Source organism: Doryrhamphus excisus, linkage group LG18 (genome assembly GCF_037039965.1).
Source record: "Doryrhamphus excisus strain RoL-2023G ecotype Guam linkage group LG18, RoL_Dexc_Guam_v1.1, whole genome shotgun sequence".
NCBI classification, from domain to species: Eukaryota; Metazoa; Chordata; class Actinopteri; order Syngnathiformes; family Syngnathidae; genus Doryrhamphus; species Doryrhamphus excisus.
The window spans coordinates 6,384,178-6,409,978 of record NC_136374.1 but is presented as its reverse complement, the minus strand read 5'-3'; the positions used below and the strand labels follow the sequence as shown (position 1 = coordinate 6,409,978).

General features: G+C 42.1%; 1 protein-coding gene across 1 annotated transcript in view; it reads right to left on the bottom strand.

Annotated features, from left to right (window-relative positions):
• The window catches only part of rspo4 (R-spondin 4), a 35,218-nt gene extending 15,211 nt beyond the window's left edge, over positions 1-20,007 (bottom strand). The window contains exons 1-4 of the mRNA XM_078798711.1: positions 19,770-20,007; positions 12,394-12,582; positions 12,176-12,310; positions 8,024-8,212 (exon numbers count right to left, since the gene is read on the bottom strand). Coding sequence (XP_078654837.1) covers positions 8,024-8,212; positions 12,176-12,310; positions 12,394-12,582; positions 19,770-20,007 — 751 coding nt within the window. The remainder of the gene's footprint in view (positions 1-8,023; positions 8,213-12,175; positions 12,311-12,393; positions 12,583-19,769) is intronic.
• Between the last annotated feature and the right edge of the window lie 5,794 nt (positions 20,008-25,801).

Genomic DNA, 25,801 nt, shown 5'->3' with positions numbered 1-25,801 from the left:
GTTGGTAATTGTTTAAGGTATTCGTGACGAACAACAGCTGGCCACCAAGTACAAGAGCAAAACGACAAAAGTCTACAGCCAATAAAGATGCAAAAGACTACAAACTCCCACAATGCCGTGCTTAAAGGTCCAGGCTCATTGTGTAACAGTGATCAAAAATTGTTTTTAAAAAGCACAAAAATTGCATTTAAAAAATTCAGTAAAAGAGTGAATTTGCAAAAAGTGAACCATGATGGAACGAGGGAACACTGTAACCGGAATCGAAATGAGGAATCTGAATCAGAAACGTTCAAATTCAAACATTGTCCAAACGTAATGATTACCTTTGGTGGCTATCTCGCAAATTGATTAGCTAGGGCCAGCTGACTCATTTGACATGTCATTTGACAATGACATGTGAATTAAACATTATTACCTTAATTATGGATTGAAAATCAATAATAATCGTGATTACTATCGCTGATATATTTTGGGTTTTGTGCAAGGTTTTGTTTGCCACTATTTTTTATTGTACAGTTATCTTTTCACATCTTTTTTATGATCCGTGTTTATTGTATTTATTGTGTATCAAAATATTTCTATTGTAATTGGCCAATCACAGCATTGGAGTAATATATCCTACCTAGCAACAGGTCAGCCCCACTACCGCATTAACCTAATCCACCATAAAACTCCTGACCAGAAGTTGTTGTTTACAACATTATGACCACTCCCTTTGGACAACATGTGGGCGGAGCCATTTTGATGAGGTGGGAAGCAGACGAGCACCAAAGGCGCCGCCAGCTTTCTTGAACTCAACGAGAGAGCAGGCTTTAAAGGACTAGCGTGGTCTTAAATGGAACAACGCAGGAATGTCGGGAAGGACTTTCATCCCACATGTGTGCCATTAGGACCATGGAACCAATGCCTGTACTAGACCCGGTGCAATCGTGTCTTCTACTCGGAATGCCAGCGGACATACAATCTGACCGTCATAATGATAACGACCTTCAACGACGTGGACACGACCAACATAACCCTTCGTGCTATCATGTGAAAATAATTCTTTACATCCTTTCGCTTTGGATGGTCAAGGTTTCTCCTTTCATTGTGAAAAGAGTGATGGCACCCCTATTGATTGTGGCAGCTCTCTGGCTTAAGGTCAAAGGTTGTACAAGCTCTCCAAACAACTTCTCCACAAAAACCCGAACTCCACAAGAGACACCTCTCTTGGATTTTAGAATCAGCCGAAGAAATTGAGAACACATGACGAGATTTATGTTGTTCTTTCCCAGCACAGTCTCGTAAAGAAGACGACGTGAGTGGTGATCCTTGGATGAAAGCAGCACATCACCCTCAGGAAGTGTGATGTTTTAAGATGTTATCTGGCTCAGCTCTCTTGCAAGCCATTTTACAGACACACACATGCAAGTGGTTGTCGTGCTGAATATGCAGTATGTATCAGTGAAGATTAGCGTGACAATAAATCGGAATTATGCTACAGGGTCGTCACTATGCCCGCCCTTCTGATGGCAGCTTGATGGTAATAGTAATGGTAATGCAGGGCTCGACAATAACGATGTACCGATGGCCCGCGGCAAGTTAAAACAAAATTGGGGCAAGTAAATCCAATCAGTGATATTCCCGTCGGGCAAGTGCACTTTGGCATGCCATACTGCCAAGAGTTTTTTTTAAAAGCGGTTCTTGTTGGGTGTTGGTAAAACACAGACTGCGTAATTCCGCTGGTAATTTGCAAACCAATCCTTGCAAATCTTGAAATGGACCAATCAGAATCGTTTATTTAGACCGCGGTCCACAGTCCGCGTTTTACCGACACCTGTTCTTGTTCGCGATCAACCAATCAGCGACCGTTTGACTAGGAAAACATCTATCATGGCGTCCCTGCCAACATGGTCTAATTCTTTAACAACTTGTGAATGAAAACAGCAAAAAGTGATGAACCAGTGCCTCCTAAACAAGTATTTTACTCGCGGCAGCAAATCAAATGATGGCACAGGTGAGTGAATCACATTGCTGTGACAATTTGAAGTGGTCACAATGAAACCCCACCGATTAGATCCAATACCAAGTGCTGATTTTGCACAAGCATTTATTATTTAATAAGCACAATGTTTATTCAGTCATGAATGTACTTTTATTTATCAAGGCAAAGTGCCGAGATCCAGATTTCCATGCAACGTCATGATCTATGTCGGAAAACAACCACAAGAAATGCTAATCATTTAATCTCTATTTGAGATTCTCATTTGATGCCACAAAAATTAGATGATATCATTATGGCGGTCTTTTCATTTTACATGGGGCAAGTTTGGGCAAGTAGTTCTCACCTTAAGGATTCCCAATGGGCAAGTCATTTTTGTTTTTAATGTAGAGCCCTGTAATGGTTTTATTTCATTTGAACATGCATCAGATTACAATTGCGTGCATCCCATAATCAGTTCACAGTTCCACATGTCCAAAAGGAGTAGGAAGAAGCAAAGCTTATTAAATCCTACCCCTCCATCTGGTACTTTTACAATCAGTAACTGTTACATTTGTTCACTTCCTGCTTTCCACAATACAGTTTAGGGGTTATTTATTTATTTATTTATTTATATGCACCTCGTACCGAAGTACAAGGTGAGATAAGCATCCAATGACATAATGGGTACCATAGTAAGTGTCAATATAGTGACATATATAGCCCATCATGACTGGTTCAAGACTCTTTATCCTTGTATTTAGCAAACATCAACTGCTTGTATTGTTTCTTGAATTGGCTCATCGTTGTGCATTGTTTGATTTCCTTACTCAATCCATTCCATAGTTTGATTCCACATACTGAAATGCTATGGCTTTTTAACGTAGTCTTAGCATATACGTAAGTGTTTCAAATTTAGTTCTTCCCTGTTCTTCATGGTTGTCTGAGCTGGAATCCATAGGGAATATCAGACACTTTTATTGCTCGGAAACCGCTTCTCTTGATATCATTTTCATACACTCCTGATCAAAATGTCATGTGACTTTGTGTCAGGTATTCCAGGGCTCTACATTAAAAACCAAAATGACTTGCCCATAGGGAATCCTTAAGGTGAGAACTACTTGCCCGAACTTGCCCCATGTAAAATGAAAAGACTGCCATCATGATATCATGTAATTTTTTTGTGGCATTACATGAGAATCTCAAATAAATAAAATAATAAAATAAATAATACTGTAGCGTTGCATTTGTGTTGTATTCCGGGCTGTAGTTTCATGCATGGACGCTGGGGGGCAGTCATGTTCAGCTCGCGGTCTTGGAGCGGGTGTTTTGGGACCAAAGAAGAGGAACTAGTTAGCAGCTAGTTAGTTAAGTCTGCAACAGGCCAGTAAGTTGTTTTTCATGCTGCCTTGGAAATAAAAACCATGCAACGACAGAGCCATCCTGACTGTCGTCATTCTACGACGTTACAATACCTTACACATTGTAGTCGTAGTAAGCAGTGATATTTATAAGTTGTGCACCACAATGAAACATTATTGAATAGACACATTTGTGTACTAGTAAAGTGTGTTTAATCCAGAAAAAAATGCTCAATGGTCAAACAATAATTTGTGAAGCAAAGGTGAGAAAAATACACAGAGAAATGGAAGCGCTAGATTTTGTAGCTTGTGCAAAATCAGCACTTGGTATTGGATCTAATGGGTGGTGTTTCATTGTGACCACTTCAAATTGTCACAGCAATGTGATTCACTCACCTGTGCCATCATTTGATTTGCTGCCGCTAATAAAATACTTGTTTTGGAGGCACTGGTTCATCACTTTTTGCTGTTTCCTTCAGAATTAGACGATGTTGGCAGCGACGCCATGATGGATGTTTTCGTAGTCAAACGATCGCTGATTGGTTGATCGCGAACAACGGGTGTGGGTAAAACACGGACTGTGGATTACGGACCGCGGTCTAAATAAACGATTCTGATTGGTCCATTGCAAGGATTGCTTTGCAAATTACCACCGGAGTTACGCAGTCCGTGTTTTACCAACACCCAACAAGAACCGCTTTAAAAAAACTCTTGGCAGTATGGCATGCTAAAGTGCACTTGCCCGACGGGAATATCACTGATTAGATTTACTTGCCCGAATTTTGTTTTAACTTGCCCCGGGCCATCGGTACATCGTTATTGTCGAGCCTTGTATTCACACACATGAAATCCCAGTAGAGATGTTTTCCATACGGCACAGTGAAGGAGGCGACATCATGGTGCATCCCTCATGATGTCTGTGAGGTAAGGACTTACAATGGCCGGCTGACAAAGGATTTCTTCCGGAATAAGCTCACTCTTGGACCATCCTGCGTTTTCCCCTGATCTAAATGCAATGGAGAACATTTGGATGGCGAAGGAAGTTGACAAAAATGTTCCAGAGAGTGGATGCCCTCTGTGAAGTACTCTGGAAATATTGAGCATGCCCAAACCCATTTGCCATCTGATTAACGAGAATAGTGCAGCTACTCATTACTGACTCCTTTTTTCAAAATTTGATTCCTATCTTGGGGAGGTTTCACGTTTTTTTTGAGCCAAGATCCTTTTAACTTTTGATCAACTGATGAACAGCCTATTTCTTTTTGATTCTTGTTTGCAATAAATTGCTTACTCCCATTCCTTCTTTCCCATTACGTCACTTCCTGGTTACAGAAAGGACGCTCACAGCAAAACCTCAGTTTCTTTTGCTAACGGAGTTTCAAACTTTTCGGGAATATTCCTAACCACAGATGTCAGCACACTCTTCAAGAGTTATCGAAGCTGCTGATCAAAGCTGCGGCTCGCTTGCAAGCTCAGCTTGTAATGGTTGTCGGCCATTACTGTTATTTTTGATGAGTTCAATCCTCTTGCTAGTCCAAATTAAGGCAGATATGTCAGCACACTTTTCAAGAGTTATGATCATCATCATGTGTGTGAATACCTGATGTGTGCTGACATCTCTGCCTTAATTTGGACTAGCAAGAGGATTGAACTCATCAAAAATAACAGTAATGGCCGACAACCATTACAAGCTGAGCTTGCAAGCGAGCCGCAGCTTCGATCAGCAGCTTCGATCAGCAGCTTCGATCAGCAGCTTTTCATGAAGCCGGACTCTTAAAATATCTGGAAGTCTTCTTGAAGAGATATCTCCGGTTGTAACACGGCTTGGCGAGACACGCAAACTCGCTGTTACAATGAATATTAACACCAAAGGTGGCTGAAAGGCAAACTAACGGGATAATTGACACACGGTGACACGGTGTTGCTTAGCAATTGCAACAATGGCAAAGAAAAAAAGACAAAGGAAGCGGATGTGATGCCAGTGCCTGTAGTTTGGGCCGAAGTTCTCGAGATTTGGTTACAGAACAAGGAGTTACCCAGGTTTTATACCAGTCCCGCAATAATGAAAGAACTCACTCCTTCGAGCTCTACACCAGACAATGAGTGGCAACTAAACAGGCTGTTGTTCTACAATAGAGAGAATGACGGAAAAAGATGTCCCGGAACTAATATTATAGAGGCGAGACAATATGGAACAACACATGAGCTCCATAAGACAGGAGGTTCAAAGTCTTGAGAGTGGAAATAAACAATTACACTGAGGGCCACTCTCAAAAAAGATGCAATCATCCAGCAACTGAAAAATACCATTGGTGATGGATCAGAACACACAAATTACTGATGTGATCGTGACCAATGGATCTGACAAAATCCATCAATACAATTAATCACAACACCCTACAGATGCAGAAGGTTGTATGGAGACGGTTGATTTGCTGTGGCGACCCCTGAAGGGAAAAGCCCAAAGAGAAAGAAGATCCTACTTTAAAAAATTTGAAAGTTATGGAATCAAAGGATTAGTTTTTAATTGGTTTAAAAGCTACCTTTGCTAACAGGAAGCAATATGTGAAGTTGAAGGGAGAATGATATACATCTGCAAGTTCAAATATAACATGTGGAATACCCCAGGGGTCAATACTGGGACCAAAAACAATGACATCTGTTACGAAAGACTTAAAGTTGGTATTATTTGCAGATGATGCTACATCTTTTGTTCTGGGGAAAACATACACGATTAATAAAGAAAGTCAAAGATGAATTGCCATATTAAAAAGCGGCTTAAAATATGAGGTGTGTGCATTTTACTGCAGATTTATTTTATCCGTCAGCCACAGCAGCAGCCAGTCGCTGCTTTCACACTGGGATTTCATTGTTTCATTGACGGCCAATCAGGAGGCGACTGCTATATGTAACGGCCGCGTCACATCACGTACACGTCACGGTGTGCAACTTTAGGCACGTTTTGCATTGTTCATTGCCTTATCGCTTTCTCTAGCCACTTCAATCAACCCACTTCGTCCTTTGTGTGGGTGACGTCAGCGATTCCTCGAACCAGGAAAAAAAATCATCTAATATTTTTGTCATCGAGGTACTGAAATGATTTGAATAATTGTTGCAGCCCCAAACAATGAATTAAGGTACTAATTGTACTAAGATGAGCAAATTCAATAAACAACACAAGCAGTTGATGCTTGAAAAAGTCTAGAACTTGTCCTGTCATGTTTATCTCTAATATTTATTTATTATCACACTGATTATTATATATGATTACTACTTAATCTTAATTACATCACTGCACTATGATGTTATGTCATCACTTTTGTATGTAGTAAAAACTCACATATGGAATACAGGATGTGAATAATGTACTGCAACAGATGTGAAACGGATGGTGGGGTAGGATTAAATAAGCTTTGCTACATCCTACTCCTTTTGGACCTGCGGAACTGGGAATGGAATCATGTGAAGTATTTCATTGTAACTTGCATGCATGTTCAAATAAAATCAAATCATTACTATTCTGTTTCTCTACTTGGAACAGACCAGGGAAGAACTACATATGAAACACTTATATGCTAGGACTACGTTAAAAAGCCATAGCATTTCAGTATGTGGAATCAAACTATGGAATGGATTGAGTAAGGAAATCAAACAATGCACAACGATGAGCCAATTCAAGAAACAATACAAGCAGTTGTTGAGTCTTGAACCAGTCATGATGTGCTATATATATCACTATATTGACACTTACTATGGTACCCATTATGTCATTGGATGGTCATATCACCTCGTACTTCAGTACGAGGTACATTATTAAAAAAAAAAAACAAAAAACCTTAAACTGTATTATGGAAAGCAGGAAGTGAACAAATGTAACAGTTACTGATTGTAAAAGTACCAGATGGAGGGGTAGGATTTAATAAGCTTTGCTTCTTCCTACTCCTTTTGGACATGTGGAACTGTGAACTGATTATGGGATGCACTCAATTGTAATCTGATGCATGTTCAAATGAAATAAAACCATTACCATTACCATTACCTTAGCCCATTCTGGCGCAAATTATCCAGTCTAAGTTTTTTTTATCCGATTCATCAAAAAAAAATCAACCAGTTAATCGGTTATTATTATAATTAATTAGTTTTGGAGCTAGGCCTTCAGTGGGCTTTAATCGACCTAATAACAACACAGCCACCTCACAATTATGAGGTCTCAGTCTGCTCAGTGGGTGTGGGCTTGATAAAAGCAGTGCTCAGAAAGCAAAGTGTGCCAAAATAAGTATTTCTGTTTGTAGCAGGTCCTGAAACCAAAACTACGACATTGGACCTCGGTGACAATGATTAGGTTTCTTGCTACGATTCGAGGAAGTGCTGGGACCTTCCCATCCAGGATGACAATGACGCCCTAGTGGCCAAAGTGAGCCATTACAAGACAGGACATCCTGAGATTGACGTTTTTGTGTTCACCCCAATTCCCAGTGGTGACTCCTTGCCGGAACCCATTACTTCCTGAAGGTTCCTGCTAGTCAGATCCAGATGTTAGCAGTTCCCATCTGAACTATCAGGAGGTGAAGTGCTCGCCCTCAACATGCCATCACTCTTCTCACAAAACATATGGCATCACATATAACCTTTGACCCCCCCTGTCACAACAATAACTCATAAAGGCCAACAAGACTCGTAAAGAACACCAGTCAGTCCTCACCTGCAGGACACCTCCTCTTCATCCTGCATCGCCGTGTCTCGCTGTGCGGTGGGCAGAGTGAGGGTCCGGGCTTCGTGCCGCCCCACGTTCTTATCTGTCGGCCCCACATGAAGCCACAACGGACGCCGTCTTGGAGGCAGGCGCTCCACACACTCCACTCGGCCAGCGGATCTAGGATGCAGTCATCTATAGGGAAAGGAAATATGAATTAGCTACTGTCTCCATCAGGGGAGAGAACTTTCAGACTCTGGGGCCACAATGGGCTCTCAATTTTGCCCTTAGGGCCGTGCCAGACGCAAATGAAAAAAAAAATGAATAAAATTTGACAGATTATGACCTTTTCATTCATTTTCTACTGCTTATCCTCAGGAGGGTCACAGGCATGCTGGAGTCTATCCAAGCTGTCTTTAGGCGAGTGGCTGGGTACACTCTGGACACGCTGGACCTATGGACAATTTGGAGTCGCCAATTAACCTAGCGTGTTTTTGGAATGTGGGAGGAAACCGGAGTACCCGGAGAAAACCCACGCATGCACGGGGAGAACACACAAACTCCACACAGAGATGCAGAGGGTGGAATCGAACTCGGGGTTCCTGTGCGCTAACCACTCTTCTACCGTGCATTTGACACATTTTCATTGCATAAATCCCCCTGAATGGACATGAAGTATGTCAACTTACTACTTTAATTAATTAGGGCTCGAGCACTGACCAGTGCGAAAGCCCTATTGTAATCGTTCCGTTTTTTATTCTGCCGAAAGGACGGCCATTTTGAGGGCCTTAACATGCCCGAAAACTCACCAAATTTTGCAAGCGCGTCAGGTCTGGCGAAAATTTCGATCTGGTGGGGGTCCCGAAAACAATGTTCCAAAATTGACTCTCTAGCGCCACCTTTAATTTTTGAAAAAATTGGCCCCCGCCACCAGTTTCACCTATCGTCACGAAACTTGGTGGAGACGTCTATCGTGACAGGACGGACCAAAAAGTCTCAAGAACCCATATTGGAAAACGAACAGGAAGTCGGCCATTTTGGATGGCGGCGGCCTTTTTCGTGCCAGAAGTTGGGGTCGTATCTCGACGAACTCCTCCTAGGGGGTTTGACCAAATGAGTCCGTTGTTGCATCAACGGACACTAGACGGATGGCCGACGTTAAATTGCGAAGGATTTTGGGATATTCCATACGATGTGGGCGTGGCACGCCCCCAAATTTTGCCCATTTTCATATGTCCGGGCCTTGCACGCTGAGCGTAACTGTAGACGTGAATAACTTGGCTCCACGTGGTCAGATCTTCATCATACTTGGTACATGTGATCATGGCCCCGCCCCGAAGGTCCCCGTAGGTCACTTCCTGATTTCGTCGCAGCGCCACCTATTGGCGACAGGCTAAAGGCGTGTCATCTACATGAGGCCTTTTCTGCCAGGAGATTCATCAGATGAACATCAGGGTCACAAGGTCACTGCCTGACAGCCTGGTGAAGCCTGTTGATGGACCATGATGCAGGAAAAGCGCACGTGGTGGGCGTGGCCTGGCGGCGAATGCTCAGGCCTCGCCATTTACATAGAAAAGGTCATCATTCGCCCGCAAAAGGTCGCATGGGCTTGAAAACTCATAGGGGGGGTCAGAATCCAGGCCTGAGCGGCCTGGTGTGGCCCCCATATGAAACCAAGCCAAATTGACTCACTAGCGCCACCTAGAAGTTTTAAAATAATTATCCCTCGCCTCCCGTTGCACGTATCGGCATGATTTTCGGAGGAGACATCACTCGTGACAGGACGCACAAAAAAGTCTCAATAACCCATGTTCTAAAACCAACAGGAAGTCGGCCATTTTAGGTGGCGGCGGCCATTTGGGGGCGGATGTATGGGTCGTATCTTGACGAACTCCTCCTAGGGGGTTTGACCGAATGAGTCCGTTGTTGCATCAACGGACACTAGACGGATGGCCCACGTTAAATTGCGAAGGATTTTGGGCCGCTCCATAGGATGTGGGCGTGGCACGCCACCAAACTTTGACCATTTCATATCTGGCCCTGCCTGGTGTCTGGCCTTGCCTTGAAGCAATGTACATCAAAGTCAATACACAGTTTGACTGACAGACTGATGATGTCAGTTGATGGACTATGATGTGTGTAAAGCACATGTGGGGGGCGTGGCCACGGCGAATGGTCAGCCTTCGCCATTGACCATCAAAAGGTCATCATTTGCCTGCAGAAGGTCACAGGCTGCTGAAATCTTAAACGTGAGGCCTTAATCCAGGCCTGAGCGCCCTGGTGGTGCTCCCATGTGACACCAATCTAAATTGACACACTAGCGCCACCTAGAAGTTTCAATTCATTATCCCTCGCCACCGGTTACACGTATCACTATGATTTTCGGTGGAGACGTCTATCATGACAGGACGCACCTAATGCTCCAGAAGCCATGTTCTAAACACAGCGCCACCAACTGGTGGAAATGTATATCTGCCGTAACTTCCTGATTCATGGTCAGATTGTCTTGAAATTTTTTTTGATGTGTTGGGTCAATCTCTGGTCTGTTATACTGTGTGTACATAGACTCTATAGCGCCACCAACTGGTGGAAATGTATATAGCCGTAACTTCCTTCCACATGGTCGGATCAGGCCCAAATTTTTTCTGGTGGTTTGGGGTACCCTCTGGTCTATGACTGTGTGTGTACATACACTGTATAGCGCCACCAACTGGTGGAAATGTATATAGCCGTAACTTCCATCCACATGGTCGGATCAAGCCCAAATTTTTTCTGGTGGTTTGGGGTACCCTCTGGTCTATGACTGTGTGTGTACATCGACTGTATAGCGCCACCAACTGGTGGAAATGTATATAGCCGTAACTTCCTTCCACATGGTCGGATCAGGCCCAAATTTTTTCTGGTGGTCTGGGGTACCCTCTGGTCTATGACTGTGTGTGTACATACGCTATAGCGCCACCAACTGGTGGAAATGTATATCTGCCGTAACTTCCTTACGCACGGTCGGATCGGCCCCTAATTTTTTCTGTTGGTTCGGGGTACCCTCCGGTCCGTTACCGTGTGGGCCAACCACTCTATAGCGCCACCCACAGGCGGAAACGTATATCCGCCGCAAGGACCTACCGCGTGGTCCGATCGTCGTGAATTTTTTTATGGCGGTTCGCGGTGTCGGACGGGACGTGACCGCGCACCCGCCTCGCCGCCGCTGTCGCCCCCTCCTGGCGGAAAATTGCAAGTGCCGTGACTCCCTTACCGCTTATCCGCTCGCCGCGGTTTTTCGTACGGCGCGTCCACGCGCCCGTCCGGTCGCGCGCGCGACCCCGACCCGCGCGTACCCCCGACCCGCGCGTACCCCCGAGCGCGTCGGGGTGCTCGAGCCCGCTCATCACTGCTTGCAGTTTTAATTTATTATGAATTCATTATCCAATGGATTTATTCATTAGGGTCATTCATTCACAAGGGGGTGCTGGAGCCTATCCCAGCTGTCTTTGGGCGAGAGGCGGGGTACACCCTGGACTGGTGGCCAATCACAGGGCACATATAGACAAACAACCATTCACACTCACATTCATACCTATGGACAATTTGGAGTCGCTAATTAACCTAGCATGTTTTTGGAATGTGGGAGGAAACCGGAGTACCCAGAGAAAACCCACTCATGCACGGGGAGAACATGCAAACTCCACACAGAGATGGCCGAGGTGGGAATTGAACTCGGGTGTCCTAGCTGTGTGGCATATCTATAAGATGGTGATATACAGTAGCTGTGAGAAAACCCACGCATGCACGGGGGGAACATGCAAACTCCACATAGAGATGGGCGAGGGTGGAATTGAACCCTGGTCTCCTAGCTGTGAGGTCTGCGCGCTAACCACTCGACCGCCGTGCCGCCCCATTGGAATCATTTGTGCGCAAATTGTTCAGAGCTAACCCGGCTTGCTGAAGTCAGCTGTGATAGGCTCCAGCTTGCACATGATCTAAGTGAGGACAAACAGCATAGGAAATGGATGAGTGGTTCAAGGATTGTGCATTTCATATCCTTTCAATGGACAACTTTGGTGTTGAAGGGTATTCATTAAGAGCGGATTTTTAGTGTTTTTTCATGGAGGGACTCACCTATTGTCGGCCAGGGTTTAATATGAGCGTGGTGTTCCTCTCCCAGACAGTCAGTGTTTTGTGCAAAGGTTCCTTCAGGACAGTGGCTCAGACATCGGCCTTTGTGGAGCTGGAAGCCCGGCTTACACTTGATGCAGAAGTCCCTGCTGAAGCATAGCTTGCAGTCCACCGAGCGACATTCTGACAACACACCAAAGCATACTCAAGTCTACTTAACACCATTATCACATTAATACCAGTTACAACTCTTGAAGTCGACTTACTCAAGCAGCGGTTGATGTCCCGCCCCCTCTGGCCAAAGTATCCGGCAGGACAGGCATGGAGACACGTTCCATGGTGAGACATGCCGTCCCGCTGCAAGAAGAGGAAGAGGCGCTCTCTGCAACGCGTGCAGCCATTGTCGGGGGAACACTCTCGACAATTCCGACAACCCCCTGACTTGTCTTGGTGGGCTGCGGGAGGAAAAGGATGCTCACTTAATGTCCAATATGACAAAGACATCATTATACATGTTGCACAAGGACGTTTCTTCTCACCCACCAAGAACTCTATGAATTATAAATATCCCATCTAAGATGGCAGCCACAGTGTTCATGTGTTTGTGTGCAAGAACACTGTGTAGAATATACTACTTACATTTAATGAGGTGTAATGTTTGGTCCAAGTACATATTTAGTACCCACCTCTTTAAATCTTTTTTGATTTTTTGACTTTTTATATCTGACTGCTGTGCCCCGCCCCGCTTTTACTCATGTTTTAACTGTGTATTAACGAATGAATGTTGTATTTTAATGTATAGTTTACTCTGTTTACTTGCTTTTATTCAACTCCATTCTTCAATACTCAAAGTGCCTTTGAGTATTTTGAACAATACAAATAAAATGTATTATTATTATTATATATTTTGGATGGGCGGCAGACCTCACAGCTATGAGACCAGGGTTCAATTCCACCTTCGGCCATCTCTGTGTGGAGTTTGCATGTTCACCCCGTGCCTGCGTGGGTTTTCTCCGGGTACTCTGGTTTCCTCCCACATTCCCAAAACATGCTAGGTTAATTAGCGACTCCAAATTGTCCATAGGTATGAATGTGAGTGTGAATGGTTGTTTGTCTATATGTGCCCTGTGATTGGCTGGCCACCAGTCCAGGGTGTACCCCGCCTCTTGCCCCAAGACAGCTGGGATAGGCTCCAACACCCCCCGCGACCCTCGTGAGGAAAAAGCAGTATAAAATGAATGAATCAATGAAAATGCATTTGGTGCACAATGACGTGTTACAATTTGGGAATCACGGCAGCTGAAACGGAAGTTCCATCGTTTTGTGTTATTTGTGTCATTGTATTTGTCATGAAGCAAAATACCGATGTGCAAACACGCTAAAATTGACATCACATGGTGTTTTAAACACAACAGGCACAAAGAAAGTATTCCAGACCGTTTCCTTTGCTCTTCCTTTGGCTTCAAATCACTGTAGTCTGTCTGTGCATTGTCACCCTCCAAAGTAAATACTCTCATTTGCTAGTAGAATCACCAATTTCCGCTTGTTTCGCTCATTTGCAGCACTTTGTGTGTACACTTGCTTGTGCCACGTTAGTGCCAACAAACAAGCATATTCGTCAATTTATCACGGCCGGCTATATTATCTTTATATTATATGTTTTATATTTATCGTGCGGTTAATCGATTTACTGAGTATCGTGACAGCCCTAGTCCATTCACATGCACATTTTATGCAAATATACTTTATGCAACCAGCTGGCTGCCCAATGACACAGTACACATTTTATGGAAACATTTGTTTACCCATTCATAGTATCTTTTAGAAACCTCTGTCCAATCGCATAATTCACCTTATGCAAGCGTCTGTGTCAAGTCAGATTTACATATATATTTACCTGTGACGCATAGATGAATAATGATGTTTTTGCACTCTTTGTTCTGTCTGGCTTTTTTCTTGCTGCGTCTGTTGTCATGTTTGATGTGGTTTCAAACAATAGACTTTTGCTTTTTGTGAGATTTCGATTCAACATCTGCCATCGAGTGAAAATGAAATCATTCATTTATTTTCTACCGCTTTTCCTTGCGGGGGTGCTGGAGCCTATCCCAGCTGTCTTCGGGCGAGAGGCGGAGTACACCCTGGACTGGTGGCCAGCCAATCACAGGGCACATATAGACAAACAACCATTCACACTCACATTCATACCTATGGACAATTTGGAGTCGCACTGGGAGAACATGTAAACTCCACACAGAGATAGCCGAGGGTGGAATTGAACCCTGGTCTCCGAGCTGTGAGGTCTGCGCGCTAACCGCTCGACGCTTGTCATATTGTACATAATGTAGATAAATAATATGATATGATATGATATAGGTTAATTGCGGACTCGCAAATGGGAGTGGTTGTTTCTCTATATGTGCCCTGGTGACCAGTCTAGGGTGTATCTTGCCCGAATGCAGCTGGGATATGCAAATATATCCCAGCTCTAGTGAGGATAAGCGGCATAGAAAATAGATGGATGGTTCAGCCTTGGTGGAGGTCAGTGCTTTATTCATATATTCATATATTCATTCACTCAGCGCTTTAAAGTATGAAATGAAGTAGCGGGCCATGCTTTTGGTACCTGGGCCTTATGCCACCAATTACTGATGAGTTAAAGGGATGTATTATGCTTGTATTGAATTGTGGACTCCTACAGAGCAACTACACACAATAACCCGCCCATAAAGCTTTCTAGATCTTCCAGAGTGTGTACCTCTTTGAGCAGCGTTTCCATGGAATTTCTGCTTCTGACCCAAACAATCTGTTCAATTCATTCCAGTCATGGCCCGCCTCCAGGCACTGTGATTGGTCACACACTCAAGCGCTCCCGATGACTTCTGGACACGTAGGTCCACGTTTATTCAGTGCTGGCAATCTGCAGCCATATAACGAAGTCTGTATAGCATTGACCTCACAAAACTAATTTTAATTTATATTTATGAATTATTATCTAATAATTATCTGACCTCACAAAATTAATTTTAATTTATATTTATGAATTATTATCTACTTTGGAGGATAAATACAATTACTTTTTAATAAGAATGGTGAATGCACTGCACCGTAATTGTTCTGCTATGTTGGGATTCATTCATTTGCTGCAAATTACAATGCCACTGGGTGGGTGAATTAATTAATTCATGTAAGCATTAATGTTCTGAACCCATTTTGCCACCTTTATGGGAACAGTTTGGGTAACTTTTCTGTTCCCATTGTTTGCTGTCCTCACAATAAAGAAAACTGTGTACAATACTTAACTTTCTTGCTCCAGTGAAGCTATTTTGACGTGCATTTATGCATCAGTTACAGGCCATACAAAATAAGAAATTACTATCTATAAATGTGAATATGTTCTCCCTGTGCATGTGTGGGTTTTCTTCGGGTACTCCGGTTTCCTCCCACATTCCAAAAACATGCTAGGTTAATTGGCAACTCCAAATTGTCCATAGGAGTATGAATGTGAGTGGGAATGGTTGTTTGTCTATATCTACCAGTCAGGGTGTACACCGTCTCCCGCCCGAAATCAGCTGGGATAGGCTCCAGCACCCCCGGCGACCCTCGTGAGAATAAGCGGTGCAAAACTAATAAATGAATGAATGAAATGTACATTAAATAGGCTAAACAAAATGTAGCTAGCCAAAACACAGGTGATACATTAATAATAGCTACACTAACATATAAAAAATTATAATTCAGGAACATTTGGGATGGCTATTTTCAGCTCTTTGTACACAATCATACTCACAGAGACAAAAGCTTCCCAAGGCTCAAATGTTGTAAAGCAAACATAGCTTGTTTATGAGCTGTTTCGTACTTAGTTTTTGCCTACTAGCTTGTTGCTATATGGAGAGAGGGAAACCTCAAAGATTGTCTAATAGTGAAAGAGCACCCACTCTTACCACTGAAGGGATAATTTTTGGAGAAGATCTCTCACTTCAACTTTTTTAACCGTCGATTTTTAACCATTAGGAAAAGCGGTTAGAAAATGAATGAATGAATGAACTATAAAATGTAAACTTATTTACCAGCTATGAATTTATGGAGACATTTTAAACGAACCCAGATATCACATGCTTATCTTTGAAGCAAAGACATGACACAGTCCATAGAGACCGCATGCTGCGTTTGCCTGTCAAGCCCATCAAACATTTTTGGGATAAATGGGAACGTTCAGCACATTTTAACATGTAGAAGTATTTACAAGAGACAGATATACTACGTATATGCTCACATCCATCAAGTTTGTGACTTCTAAGAGTTGAAGAAAGGGAGCCCAGATGCGCTCTGTGGTGTTTCAGGCCCAAATGGCAGCTGACTGCACCCGTGTGCGTATGTATGTCTACTTGGTAAAAAAAAAACAAAACAAAAGCATTCTGATAGGACAGCAGGTTTGCTCACAACAACCTTTGACCTTTTGAGCCCAAACATGTTGACCTGTACCACCTCCTCCAGGAAGTACTTTCATTTCAATTTCATTTCACATTTGATGTCATCTATTCTACACATTGTTATTATAATTATTTATTATTATACGGGTTCCTTCCATCCATCCTTCCTTCCTTCCTTCCATCTATTCATCCATCCTTCCTTCCTTCCATCCATCCTTCCATCCATCCATCCATTCATCCTTCCTTCCTTTATTCTTCCTTCCTTATCATTTCACTGTTCAGAGTTTCATACTTTGCACTTTACGTTTACTGATCCGGATGTTTGTGCCACATAGAAATGTGCAGCTTTTCACATTTGCAGTTCCTTCCATCCATCCTTCCTTCCTTCCTTCCTTCCTTCCTTCCTTCCTTCCATCCTTCCATCCATCCACCCATCCTTCCTTCCTTCCTTCCTTCCTTCCTTCCTTCCTTATCATTTCACTGTCCAGAGTTTCATACTTTGCACTTTACGTTTACTGATCTGGATGTTTGTGCCACATAGAAATGTGCAGCTTTTCACATTTGCAGTTCCTTCCTTTCTTCCTTCCTTCCTTCCTTCCTTCCTTCCTTCCTTCCTTCCTTCCTTCCTTCCTTCCTTCCTTCCTTCATTCCTTCCTTCCTTCCTTCCTTTCTTCATTCCTTCCTTCCTTCCTTTCTTCCTTCCTATCAGTGTCTTTCTTTCTTTCTTTCTTTCTTTCTTTCTTTCTTTCTTTCTTTCTTTCTTTCTTTCTTTCTTTCTTTCTTTCTTTCTTTCTTTCTTTCTTTCTTTCTTTCACCTTTATCAATGTCCCAACTGTCTTTATTTGGTGTAAGTCATGGAGCAAAAGCGGGGTGCTAATAGCCGTTTCCCAATATTAGTGGCCACATTAAACGTTACCGATTCTGTAGAAATGTTAAAATGCTAAAATGCTAAAGCTACTTACCATTACTTACAGACGTAACAAACCTCTTTTCTTGAGAAACTTCAAACTGTCAAGTCTCTACTTCCAGATTGTTTCCAGATTCCAGATGTTAAAAGCCCACATTTGAAAAAGATACATCACCGTTTATTATCAATACCATTCGCAGCTTGCGGCACAAAGCGTAAGTCCTTTAATGCACTCGCTAGTGTGAGCAAAGTGTAAGCATAATAGGTCCCCTTTAAGTGCATAAGTGCATACATACTTGGAAGTACAGCAAAATGCAGTGCATGCCCCCCCTAATAAACAGTCAAATCTTGGCTACTAAACCAAAACCGACGGCACAATCCCTGCAGATCTCACTCAGATGAGAAAAAGTCACAATAAATACATTTTAAAGTAATTTGCTACCAAAGACAATTTGGTATTTATGAGTATTTATGAGTTTTTCTTTACAAAGAGTTGATGATGCAACTCTAGAAGACAGCATGTTTGATGCATATTAAAATCGGAAAAATGACCACAAGTCGACAGAACTCGGCCTGCATCTCTCCCATTGAAATACACACTGCACAGCAACCAGGAAGTGAAAAGGCATCTTATTAAGGTTATGCATAGAAGGGAAATTTTCACAAGTTCAGTTGCAAATGTAAAATTTGTGGTAATAGTTATGGTTATGGTTTTATTTCATTTGAACATGCATCACATAATCACATAATCAGTTCACAGTTCCACATGTCCAAAAGGAAGAAGCAAAGCTCATTAAATCCTACCCCTCCATCTTTTACAATCAGTAACTGTTACATTTGTTCACTTCCTGCTTTCCATAATACAGTTTAAGTTTGTTTTATTTGTTTTGATTTTTAATAATGCATAGGTGATATGAGCATCCAATGACATAATGGGTACCATAGTAAGTGTCAATATAGTGATATATATAGCACATCATGACTGGTTCAAGACTCTTCATCCTTGTATTTAGCAAACATCAACTGCTTGTATTGTTTCTTGAATTGGCTCATCGTTGTGCATTGTTTGATTTCCTTACTCAATCCATTCCATAGTTTGATTCCACATACTGAAATGCTACGGCTAGCATAACGTAGTCCAAGCATATAAGTGTTTCATATGTACTTCTTCCCTGAGATCATATTTCTCCTCTCTTGTAGAGAAGTATTGGATGACATTTTTAGGGAATTGGTTATTTTTAGCCTTATGCATTATTTTAGCTGTTTGAAGATGAACTATATCAGCAAATTTGTGATTTTAGAAATAAGGAGTTAGTATGTTCTCTGTAGGCGGCATTATGAATTATCCTTACTGACCTTTTTTGCAGTACATTTAGCGAGTGAAGATTGCTTTTATAGTTATTAGCCCATATTTCCACACAATAAGTAAGATATGGTAGAACCAGAGAGCAATAAAGAGTGTGGAGAACAAATTTTGCTTTGTTCAATACTGAAATATTTCTGGCCACCTTATGTTGTATATTTGTAATATGAGGTTTCCAGCTCATATTTTCATCTATTGTGATCCCCAGAAATTTATTTTCGCTCACACTTTCAATGTCCACACCATCTATTTGTATTTGCTGGTGTGTGTCCTTTCTGCTGTTACCAAACAGCATGATTTTAGTTTTACTTAGGTTCAAGGACAATCTATTATCATCAAACCATCTTTTTAGTCTGACCATTTCTTCTCTGACCTTTCTAATGATTTCGTCTGTACTCCCACCAGAACAAAAAGCAGTGGTATCATCCGCAAATAATACGAGCTTTAAGTCTTTCGTAACTTTGGAGATATCATTGATGTACAAGTTGAACAGTTTTGGCCCCAGTATTGACCCCTGGTGAACTCCGCACGTAATATATGAACTTGCAGATGTGCATTCTCCTAGCTGTACATATTGCTTCCTGTCAGCTAAAATTGTAAATTGTTCATGGTGTTATATCAATCAAAACTTTTTATTTTGTCAAAAATATGTTAACATTTTTTTGTGTAATTAACGCATGCACACTGGAGCAAGCATGCCTCGGGCCAGACGTCATACACACAGTGGAGCATGAAGTATGAACACAGAGTGTACAGTACAATTCCAACATTGTATACTGTCGTATCTCCAACCCAGACACCTCCTGTTCTTTTCAATCTCATTACAAGAACGCAATTGCTTTCAGCAACACCCCAAAAACGGCTTCATAATAAGAACATAAAACATGAATTTGATGTTTTTAACACTCACTTCATAACTTTTAGGGATTGAAATGCTGTTACAACGGAAGCGCACGGCTGCTATTAGCGGCTGCTTCACCGTGTTCTGGGTGACAGGAGTGGACATCCTAGAGGATTCATATGTTTCTCCTCGAAGACAACGTATGGTGCGTTTAACGACGGTGGACAAAACACCGCTATGGTGGTAGTGGTGGTGGGTGGGGAGCGGGGATGTTTGTGTGAGAGGTGAAGAAGATGATGCCAAGTGGATCAGACACGGTGGAGACAGGAATTTGACCATTTCTCAGCTGGGGGGCCTTATAATAATAATAATAATAATATAATGTATAATATAATGTGTATATATACATAATGTATACATTAGATGAGTGAATTTACTCTCATCACAAACTTTGAGTAATACTGATTATTATTTTTCTAGTATTCCTTTATCTCTAACCATTTTCAAGATGCAACCTTTTGAAATAGTAATATCAAAACTGAATATTTTCTTGAAAAAAAAAAGTATCAACAAGTATGAAAAAGTCAACCCCCTCATTGTTCGTTCATTCATTCATTCATTTTCTACCGCTTTTCCTCACAAGGGTCGCGGGGGTGCTGGAGCCTATCCCAGCTGTTTTCGGGCGAGAGGCGAGGTACACCCTAGACTGGTGGCCAGCCAATCACAGGGCACATATAGACAAACAACCATTCACACTCACATTCATACCTATGGACAATTTGGAGTGGCCAATTAACCTAGCATGTTTTTGGAATGTGGGAGGAAACCGGAGTACCCGGAGAAAACCCACGCATGCACGGGGAGAACATGCAAACTCCACACAGAGATGACCGAGGGTGGAATTGAACCCTGGTGTCCTAGCTGTGAGGTCTGTGCGCTAACCACTCGACCTCCGTGCCGCCCACAAACTTTGGGTCATACAGATTATTATTTTTCTAGTATTCTTTTATCTCTAACCAGTTTTGAGATACAACCTTTTGAAATAGTAATACCAAAACTGAATATTTTCTTGAAAAAAAGTATGAACAAGTATGAAAAAGTAAACCCCCTCATTGTTCATTATAACGCAAAAATAATGACTTTTACTTGGATTGTCGATGCTAATGCTGCAAACAAACTGCAAATAAATGCAATCAAGTGGCTCAAGAAGGTTGTGGCATAAATAATGTTGAAATAAACTCATTATTTATGCCACATTTTATGCCTTATTATGCCACATTTATAAATAATGAGTTTATTTCAACATTATTTATGCCACAACCTTCTTGAGCGACTTGATTGCATTTATTTGCAGTTTGTTTGCATTATTAGCATCGACAATTGAAGTAAAAGTCCTCACTTATGCTCCACAGTAACGACAGTTTTGACTTGACTTTCTGTCTCTTTTCAATGAAGGTATTTTCCACAACAACACATTTTAGAGTTGTAATTATAACACCATGAAATTGTGTCAGAATCTCATGCCTCACTGTCACATGATTACTAGATTAACGAAACAATATTAGCTGTGACGAACGTTAGCTTTGAAGTCACGGCAGCATGTGACAAGATCATATATCTTTAGTACGCCAACATTTGAAACAATGGTTTACACCAGCGATGTCCAAAGTGTTTCTGTTGGCCCACGGTGCATTCAAAAAATACAGCAAAAATGGAGAAATCAGTAACAATAAAAAGGTCATATGTTGATTAATTAATACTACTATGAAAAATACAATTTGCCAGCGAAAACAAAGCTGATTTTCAGTATCCGACTCCTGGTATGCGGTATTGCGTACTTGAACACAAAGTCAATGGTCATTACATACAAACATATCAGGTTAATGTTGGTGTTCCAAAGTTGTTTACATTATTTAGCCCCCCATTTTTTGTATGATTAATATTTTGTATTGTATTATATTATATTGTATTGTATTGTATTATAAATATTGTATTGCATTGTATTGGATTAGATTGTATTGTAAATAATATATTATTATATTATATTATATTATATTATATTATATTATATTATATTATATTATATTATATTATATTATATTATATTATATTATATTATATTATATTATATTATATTATATTATATTATATTATATTATATATTTTGTAATATATTAAATTCTCATATAGTGGTGCACAACTTTGAGGGCCAAAGAACGTTGCGAGTGGCAGCAATCTGAAAAAGAAGGTGAAAAAACTCCATTCATTTATTTCATTTATTTCACAATTCCTGCACGTAAATCTATAATTTCGACAACTAAAATGTATATTTTGTTTAGATTTTTGAATTGGATTTACTTTTTTCCTACATTTTGATTTTTTCTTGAACCTCCCGGAGCGAATTAATAATGAAAAGTTTAAATTTTTTTCTTCATCTGATTATTTTTAGTTGATTTAGTTGTATTGTAGTTGTAGTGACCTTTTTTTCAGTGTTTGTGTGTTAAAACGACTTAATGGCGTGTAGCGCTACTGGAAAAGGTGTCTGTCAAAAGTCGTTACGTGAGACGAGAGTCAGGCGGGGCTGGCGGCCTCTTTAATAACACTCCTCCTGCCCCCAAGCCTGTTAGAGGACCCGGCAGGTAGAAAGCGGCGCCGACATCTGAATCATTATCCGCACATGTGTGCGCAATCATCAATAGTTTGAGTGGACTTTTACCTGCACTTTTCTTCCTTTGAGCTCTTTGTGAAAATGATCTCAATCGATTTATGATGGCCCCTACGGAAGAATGGCTTTGGTGATAAAAGTCGTCAAATTTTGTGAGAAGATTTGCAACTCCAAGGACGCTCTCCACACCTTAAATGTACGATATAAATGTTGATGAAGGCCGTTTTTCCATGCTACTCACCGGCCGACCTGCGAACGGCAACGCGCTCGCTCCTCAGCATGTCGCAAAGCACCGACATCACAATGGCAAGGAGTGACAAACGCATCTGGGCTGCTGGCAGGCACCCGACTCAACGCCGGGCTGCCGACATCTGCAGAAAGTCCAGAAGATGACGTTCCACGAGGAGAAGGTGAAGAAGAAGAAATCTGGTATGGGACGGATGCGAAGGATGTAGATCTTGATGAGATGTTTTTGTTTATCCTTTGGTGGGCTGCTCTGATGCCATCACCTGAGGAGACGTGGCGAGGAGGAGCAAAGGGCATGAGGAGGTTCCTCCTCGGCTTCCCCACACGTTTAGGAGGAAAAACTTAACATTTCAGAGCAACGTCACATTTGTGATAAACGAGCTGCTCTTATCCTGTAGTCATCTTTAACCCTTTAAAGGCTGTGAGGCCTTAAGTGCTTCCATATTTGCAGCGTGATCTTTTTCGCCTCCTCCTCCTTCTCATCAGCCTCCTCCTCCTCCGCGCTGCTGGATTTGCATTTATGAAATATGGCGGTGTCAATGCATAGGGCATAAATACAAACCCTTGTACATATACGGACAGGACATTGATCAGCGTCTGAACATTCGTTAACAAAACTCAACGCATTTCCTCAGGCTCATGTTGCCGCCGAGCTGTGATTGGTCGATGTCTATGATGGGTTTGAGCCATAAGACTGTCACACTTTAAACATATACGACATGGCCTCAAATATGTTGTCACCAGAGTAAAGACAAAGAAAGTACTTGTGTAGCAGGAAGGCATCTCTACGTAAGTCCACAACATTTCCAGCAATTTTCCAATTGGAAGCACAAATTTACTATGTCCGGGAATGGGTGGAATTGCGTGTCGGTCTCCAGTTTAGGAAAAACATATAACCTTGCGTCATAAGCTTGCTTAAAAATAAGGACCAAACAAAGCCTGTTTGTGTTGTCTTCACGTTTGGTACTCCCAGAATTCCTCAGACATATTTTCCGTAGGCAGTTTCTGTCACATTCCGGATGCATGGCTTCTGTCTTTTTAGCCTGGGGACAACTTGGACTTTGGAGCTTCAATGTTTGGTTGCGACACTGATCACATGAGCCTCACAGAGACCAATATCACGCCCATCAACATCCATCGACTGCCCTTTCATGTATACCAGGGGTGGGCAAACTGCGGCCCACAAAGCATTTGAATCCAGCCCACCAGTTCCTTTCTAAGTATTTCAACTTTTAACATACAAACTGGCGACATGTCTTGAAAGTGATGTCTTATTTTGTAAAATAAACAACTAAACTGTGATTTGGTCTGATGTTTAAAGGCAGTCGAGTGGTTAGCGCGCAGACCTCACAGCTAGGAGGACCAGGGTTCAATTCCACCCTCGGCCATCTCTGTGTGGAGTTTGCATGTTCTCCCCCTGTGCACCGGGTACTCCGGTTTCCTCCCACATTCCAAAAACATGCTAGGTTAATTAGCGACTCTAAAATTGTCCATAGGTATGAATATGAGTGTGAATGGTTGTTTGACTATATGTGCCCTGTGATTGGCTGGCGACCACTCCAGGGTGTACCCCGCCTCTCGCCCAAAGACAGCTGGGACCCTCATGAGGAAACAGCGGTAGAAAATGAATGAATGAATGAATTCAAGGAAGTCGGTGGGGTAAAACCCAAGGAAGCATAAAACGCAGCAGCTGTCCTCTTCCTGTGCCATGACTGAAAGTGTGTACAAGCGGCTGAAATGAGTTTCCTCCATAGGGTGGCTAGACTCAGTAAGAGAGTGATGAAGGGTGATGAGCTCGATCATCCGGGAGGAGCTGAGAACAGAGATCCTGCTCCTTCTACAAGAGAGGAGAAATATGATCTCAGGGAAGAAGTACATTTGAAACACTTCTATGCTAGGACTACGTTATGCTAGCCATAGCATTTCAGGATGTGGAATCAAACTATGGAATGGATTGAGTAAGGAAATCAAACAACGCACAACGATGAGCCAATTCAAGAAACAATACAAGCAGTTGATGTTTGCTAAATACAAGGATGAAGAGTCTTGAACCAGTCATGATGTGCTATATATATCACTATATTGACACTTACTATGGTACCCATTATGGCATTGGATGCTCATATCACCTCCTACTTCGGTACGAGGTACATTATTAAAAAAAAACCCCAAAAACTTAAACTGTATTATGGAAAGCAGGAAGTGAACAAATGTAACAGTTACTGATTGTAAAAGTACCAGATGGAGGGGTAGGACTTAATAAGCTTTGCTTCTTCCTACTCCTTTTGGACATGTGGAACTGTGAACTGATTATGGGATGCATTCAATTGTAATCTGATGCATGTTCAAATGAAAAAAAAAACATTACCACATGGAGAGGAGCCAGATGAGGTGGCTCAGGCATCTATTCCGGATGCATCCTGGATGTCATACCGGTGAGGTATTCCAGGCATTCCTAGCTGGGAAGAGGCGTAGAACATCCTGAAGGGATTATGCCTCACAGCTGGACTGGGAATGCCTCGGTGTCCTCCCGGTGGAATTGGAAATGTGTGGCCGGGGACCGGGAAGTCTGGACTTCCTCAATGAGTTTGTCACTTCTGCGACCCAGACGCAGGTAAGCGGAAGAAAATGATGAATGGATGAATACAATTTTTCATGACAATTTTTTATGACGGGGGGCACGGCGGTCTAGTGGTTAGTGCGCAGACCTCACAGCTAGGAGACCAGTGTTCAATTCCACCCTCGGGCATCTCTGTGTGGAGTTTGCATGTTCTCCCCGTGCAAACTCCGGGTTTTCTCCGGGTACTCCGGTTTCCTCCCACATTCCAAAAACATGCTAGGTTAATTGGCAACTCCAAATTGTCCATAGGTATGAATGTGAGTGTGAATGGTTGTTTGTCTATATGTGCCCTGTGATTGGCTGGCGACCAGTCCAGGGTGTACCCCGCCTCTCGCCCGAAGACAGCTGGGATAGGCTCCAGCACCCCCGCGACCCTCGTGAGGAAAAAGCGGTAGAAAATGAATGAATGAATGTTTGCTTATGTTCTGAATGCGTCCTATTCAAAATGTGAGCGAGTGAGACCTCACACTGACACAAACGTGTTGTTTTAATTGCAGTGTCATCTCAAAATAAGATTTGTTTATTTATGTTACTGGTTTTAAATTCTAAATGTTTGTCAAGCTAAAAAAAAAGCCCATTTAGGAACATTCACAAATGATTAT